This window comes from Clavelina lepadiformis, chromosome 5 (assembly GCF_947623445.1).
Source record: "Clavelina lepadiformis chromosome 5, kaClaLepa1.1, whole genome shotgun sequence".
Lineage (NCBI taxonomy): Eukaryota > Metazoa > Chordata > Ascidiacea > Aplousobranchia > Clavelinidae > Clavelina > Clavelina lepadiformis.
The window spans coordinates 20,185,323-20,191,854 of NC_135244.1; the positions used below are offsets into that span (position 1 = coordinate 20,185,323).

General features: G+C 35.3%; 1 protein-coding gene across 3 annotated transcripts; it reads left to right on the top strand.

The window, feature by feature from the left end:
* Window positions 1–1,383: 1,383 nt before the first annotated feature.
* Window positions 1,384–6,257, top strand: LOC143461051 (uncharacterized). Of its 3 annotated transcripts, XR_013117989.1 has the most exons (5): window positions 1,384–1,959; window positions 2,052–2,126; window positions 4,187–4,276; window positions 4,378–4,515; window positions 4,958–6,257. XR_013117989.1 is itself a non-coding variant. In XM_076958803.1 (4 exons), exons 1-4 carry the CDS (start codon window positions 2,003–2,005, stop codon window positions 5,032–5,034), a joined length of 429 nt encoding a protein of 142 aa, XP_076814918.1. In that variant the 5' UTR covers window positions 1,384–2,002; the 3' UTR covers window positions 5,035–6,257. The 3 variants fall into 3 exon arrangements, 1 of the variants encoding a protein (XP_076814918.1); XM_076958803.1 differs by having other exon boundaries at window positions 1,384–2,126; XR_013117988.1 differs by lacking the exons at window positions 1,384–1,959; window positions 2,052–2,126 and adding an exon at window positions 2,763–3,230.
* The last annotated feature ends 275 nt before the right edge of the window (window positions 6,258–6,532 follow it).

Below are 6,532 nucleotides of genomic sequence, written 5' to 3' on the forward strand. Positions count from 1 at the left end.
GTACTCATTATAACAACATACAAACCAACAATGCGCATTTAGAAACGGTTGTGTTGATAAATGCGGTAGAGCCTTTTCATCACCATTAGAATCTAAATGTGAAAATGTCATGATCGAGTAATTTTGAACCGGCCGGCAAGCTTGATGGAACTTTTTCCACAAATTCGAAAAACACTTTCTCGTATTCCAATGGGTGATCAAAAGACTTTACCATATTTTGCAAACGGTAGTTTTTGTGATTTAAAACTTTTTATTAATAGGTAATTTTAAGTTGGCCACTGCAAGTAAAAAATGAGGCGCCATCTGCTTGTACAAAACCATGCAATAAATTGGTGCGTTTCAAAAGTTTATATGATTAACAAACGAACACATCGGTCAACTTCAGTTACAAAGCTGTTTGGAAAAAGTAAATATTTTTTATCTTCTTCTGCTGTAATCTATTGTTGCCTTTTCTTGTCCTTAACAGACTTAGATACAGACGTAACTTGTATTGAAACAGTACAGTACATTTAACACCGAATTTGAAGTGTATTGTAACACAACACTTTAATTAGGCTTAAACAAACTTGTAACTGGGATAACTTATGATAAAAGATCAAATAATAAACATATAACAAAATATTAGTAACTTCAAAAGAATAAAAGTTGGACCTACTGCAACCAGGCAGACTTACACATTTAAGGTCGAGATAACGTATAAAGCCACAAAAGTAAACAAGGTACGATCCACGTTCTACATGCAATCAATGTGCTTGAGGTCTACCACCAAGATACTACATATTTTCCCCAATTCAATTACATAAATATTTACCACAGAGTTCTGCACACCGAGCTCATTCTTATAACCTCCAACATAGAATGATCATGAATGACCATAATCTGGCCGAGGTATCGACCGCATTGCGCGCAATCCAGCACAAAATGGCGCAGTCGGCCGCAAAGGAAATATAACGGACCCGAGCTCCAAAACACGTATAACAGAAACACTATCGCGAGTTGCGTGATGTTTGTTATCTGATGACATCAGAGAATATGAGTAAATTTTTTACCTTCAATCCAAAACCTTCAATCATAAAATAAAAACGGTTCCTAAGACTCGGGAAAAATACGAAAATTAGATTCGAGTCTTTTGAGATTCGGTTTTTTAGGATACGTTATTCTAGGTTCTAGAATGTGCATCTTTATTTGTACTCCACACACACTTTGAACGTTCCCCGTCTTTACGTCACTCATTGTTACATTCCCAGCATTCCAGATTGCTGTGTTGGCTACGTTGTGCTGACTAGAGTTGGGCCTAGAGAGAGGTGTTTTGTCAGGTGTCAGTTTTTTACCGGCTTAGAACGTGACTGTTATTGACTCAGTGTTTTCTCTCTTGTGGTGTCGTGTTGACTATCTTGGTAGTTTTTGTAGCAGCCGCGGCTGGTTATTTTCTCGTTTATTCCTTAACTGTTAGTTTTTATTATTGTACCGTTACTATTCATTTTATTTAAACCCTTTTAATATTTGTGGTGCCGCGACTCGCCGTTGAAGTGATATCGAACTTGGCTTTTACCCCACTTTTATCGCGACACCTGTATCAGAAAATAAACTATTTTCTTTTCAGATAACACCAGGCTTAGCACACAATACATTCTCTGCCACGTCACAAAGGTCCTTGTGATAAATGCTATTCAATATCACACAATATACGCCAAGTCATAGTAAACCTTCGTAGATTTTCGTCTACGCTTGAAGGCACGTAAACAAATCATCACAAATGTGCTTCTCTCGCTCTGTTTAAATTGCTTTTTTGTTTCATTTTTATCTTTGTATTGTTTATGAGCATAGGGTTTGTGCCATTTACTACATAATTGGCGTGTACGAAAGGGGATTCCCTTGACTTGTTTTCCAGCAAATATCCTACAGTACAGGTTAAGTGTATGTAAGCGGCAGACTATTTTAATGCGATTTGGTTAAAACGTAAGTCAAACCATAATCAAAAACTGCGTGGTAGTTTACTACAATGGGCATTCAAAAGCTTGTAAAAAGTGTTTTATACATTCTGTCACCAGGTCACGGAGACCACGGTTGTGTTGCTAAACTAAGACTGGTAGGACGGCTTTTCCTGCTCGACAAACCAAATCAAGGTAATAATCAGCAACTTTAACTAGAGACCTCGTCGAAACAATGTATAGCCTGTAACTATGTGGATAGTCCTTAATGCTTTGTCAGTTCCGGCGTCTTTGTTTCATGAACTCAACGATCTTTAACTTTGTGATGAAAGAATTATCTTGAACGTAGATCTCTACTGCGTGTTGACCTCTGCAGGGCACAACGTGCACGTTCCTGTGTTTAAAAACCTATTCGACTTAGCTTGCACTTGGCTTTCTTCTGTTTACTTCTAGTGCGATTTTCGGCGATGACCTTTATGTCGATTTCTGTGGTGATTTCCATCCAAGCGCTTAAACCACTCGTCCATGGTCTCTGTGGTAAAGCATAAGTAAAACTTTGCTTTCTTACCAACTGCTTTTTAAATTAGATTGCAGGAGAGTGTAACATTCTTCAAATCCCTTATACATTTTATGGGCTAATTGTTTATGGTTAAACGTACATTTATAGCGCATTTATATATTTATATTTTATACCGACGCTTCGGATATCTTTTTTCTGTAAAATTCCATCGTGTCAACAGGCCGGAAAAATACTGAAACTCAAGGCATATTAAAGGGCGCATGCTTGTCACATAGCGACAAGCACCTCGTATCCATCCATTACCAAATAAAAATGACGTCAGAACACGCGCGTGGAAAGTCCATGTTTGCAAAAAAATCAATCAAAGCTGCATAATTATGGTTAAGAGCAAACACGAAATTTCAAAGTGCACTTGTCTAATGAAGGAAAGTTCGAGTTGGTGTGGTGCGAACCGCTTCTTTACACGGTTATGCGAATCGTGTAAAGAGAAACGTATGTATGCTTTAACAACATGTTACAAATATTTGAGAACTGTTATTGTCTACTGCAGTGCGTCGCAGAATTTGCTTTTAATTAAAAGTTAGCAAAGCTTCATTAGCTAACTATACCATGTTGAGGGTGTGTGATTAGTTAAGCATGTTTTACACGAGAAAACAGTTGTTGAAAGAAATGGGAAAAACTGCAGCTATTTCTGAAGTGGATATTTACACAGAGTAAATTGCTCAGGCTGAAGGCTTGGTAAACTAGTTTGGAGTCCTAGGGTGGTGCAAAAGGTCAAAGTAAGTATAGAAGGATGATGGTACAGTAGTTGCTTTAGTAGCTCACTTTGGCCATGTTTACACGATGTGGTAAGATTTGCCATTTTTTTCTCATAAAACTGTAGACAAGGTGCACTTTTCGTTTCTGTTTTTTTTGTTTTTTTGTTTTTTCTTTTAGTCAGTTTTACCATTTGGAAAAGCAAGATTGTACTCCAAGTAAGGAAATCGTGATGTTTTCATTAATTTGGACAAGCATCAAACATCATTTTGTGTAGTTTAGAAAATAACGTATCAGGTATAACCCTATATACTTACTTTCCCCGAGCTTATCTTGGAAGCATTCGCAACACTTTCAACCGTAAAGAAAAAAAGAAGTTTTATAGAAAAAAAGCTATTTGAGCTGCTGCGCTAAAATTTTACGACTTTTTCCAAAATTTACTTCGCTATTGGTTGGGCTAAACCTTTAACGGTTATTTGAATTACTTTTTGCTGAATTATAAATTTCTTGTAAGCACGCAATTAATTTTACGGTGCTTACCGATTTTGACCGTTTGAGTTTTCCCCATTTTGGATTGCAGAGACAACATCGAACAATATAGAATTGATTTTTTTGTAAAATATTTTTTGTAAAATCTATGATTAACGACATATAAAAATATGTTTTTAAAACAACTTTGAATTTTTCAATTAATTATGCTTCAATAGAGAAAGAATTCAAACTCCAAGAAAACCCAAAGATAATGTAGAGTTGAAAATTCTGCTTTACGCAAACAGTTACCTGCATTCCAGCGGTCCTTCTGTAAATAAGTTTTATCATTATTTCTTTCGCGTTTGTGTGTTCAAAGCACAAATGTACTTGACACCAAGAAAGAACTAATACACTATACGGAAAAATACTTGACTAAAAGTTTATCCAATTTTCCAGGTCACATAAGCACGCCAGTCCAATAAATCTATAAAAGTCTTTGTTTTTATAGATGTTATAGAAGCAAGATTTACAATGAACAAAAAAGTATTTTCGTTTTTAGCTATTTTTTTGTTTATATGTTCTTCCATCAGTGAGACAAGTAAGTAAAGTTACGTTGAATAATTATACCCACGATTAAAAGCTCATTAAATATTTATTTTAATTTAAACACAAGACAAATGCTTAGAGACTTTTTTATAGAAAGATCTCGCCATATCAAGAAACCCCGTTTAAAAGTTTGGTGTATCCATCTAAAGAACTTTGTTGGAATTTGTAATCGGAGAGCAGACACGCAGAGATTTTCCGTCAAATGCGGGGCGTTCAAACTCAGTCATATAGGTACGTTTCACAGAGAAAATTCACAGAGAAAATTTTGCTTACTTTTTGAAGTTTATCCAATGTTAACAACGAGTTATCCTGTCATTATTAAGTAAACAAATTGGAATCAGTGTTCTTTATAAAGCATAAGGACGCCCAGCACTGCCCAGTAATCGACTAGTATAGATTAAAAGCAGTGAGAGTATAAATGATACAAAAATGAATATTTATTAGATATTTACGTTTGTCTGACCAGTAGGAAGTCTGTATGGTTTTTAAGTCTTTACAGCTTTGCAATTTTTAAACGTTGCAATAATGAAAATGAAACTTACTCGGAAGAAAATACGTAATTGCGTGGACACCAGTATCAACTTTGTATGAAGCATAAATGTAAAGCGGTGATGATTAACATGATAACTTCAGATCAAATAACTTCAAATAAAATGCGTAAAATTCTTTTCAGCTTTGATGTGCAACCGATGTCGAGCACCTCACGGGATTTGTTCGGAAAATATAAAACTCTTTAGTGTTTTCTCATGAGACCTATAACAAGTTTCGTGATGTTTAATACCTAATAACATCAAAGAGTGGTTGTAGATATATATATTTGCCATTTTTTCGTCTCTTTCTGTTGTTTTTTTATACATTGCTTCTTTCCATTATTACATGTTTTTTATATGTCATCTTCTTTGTGCTTTATACAAACCGTTGCTGTCATTAACTAACTCGTTTTCAACAGCTGATATATGCTGGTTACTGGTGGGCGTAATAATGTTAACCGTGAGGTGAAGATTTTCACGCAAATTTAATTTGGTGTCTTTCGTAGGGAAACAGAAATCAATGTAGTCAAGATTTGCAATTTCTATATGAAATAAACTTTTTAAAGCGCAGTAGCTTTGAGAGGACTTTTGTCAGCACCTTTCTTCACCAACGCATTGCAACGCTCGTCAGATACACGTATAATATGACATTGTAAACACTTGAGCAACTGTTAATTACCGGACGAAGTTCGGAATGCGTACTTTTCAATGTCATTCACCACTCTGAAATCGTCATTTAATTTTAAGCGATTTAATTTGGATAAGTTACTCAGAAAGTATAATCTTTGCTCGAACGATTGAAAGCATTCGGCGACTTTTAAAGTGAATATTTGTTGAAGCTAGGGTCATCACATTGACCTGTTACAATTAATTACCACTAATGTTACAATTTTCTTTCCAAAACCTTTTCGGGATTTCTGGTTTAAAAACTTTGACGTACACTGTCTGATATTATAGCGTCTATCCAATGCAAATCGAAGCTCAATAACGGCCGTAAATTTTTTTCTTTTCTTTATTTGAAACAACGATAAATGTTTTTAAAGGTTGATGAAAGTCACTTTTAACAATTAAGATGTCAAGGTAACTTTCGTATATTCTCACGGGAAAAGAAAGCTTTAAAGCCTATATGCAATTGTTCCAGTTGGTGTATTGTTTATACTTGGTGTGTCCTTACGTCGATGTAGCGACGAACCGTAAAATTGGCTTTGATGTTACTGGCCTAGAATTTATAGAACATAATAATCCCTCTATCGTTCGTAACAAGCACTTAGTTAGTTGCAACGAAACAAGTATATTAAATGCATCCAGTTATTTGAAAATGATCTTTCGTCATCGATTAACAGCATTTTGACTTGTAACTTAGATTGTTTTGACATGTCCAATCTACACAAACCAAAACTGAAATTGTGGCGACGGTGAGTCATTGAATGTAGATTGCGATCTTAATTATATATACGCTTTGTCAACACCAAGTAGTCAACTTTGTTGTATACTGCATTGCGGTTCTGTATTTCATTGCAGTGTCATTATATAGTAGCACGATAAATGTTGTTGATGAGCTTCAACTCAAAACCAAACAGCAGACATTCACAAGCTCTATTCAAGCTTAAAAGAAAATAAGAGTGAAACCGCCTAGATTTTAAAGGGTTTATGTTGACCTTCGATTTCCCGGGAGATTAGGCAAAGTTTTTCATTTGATAATCGCTTTCTCGAAAACA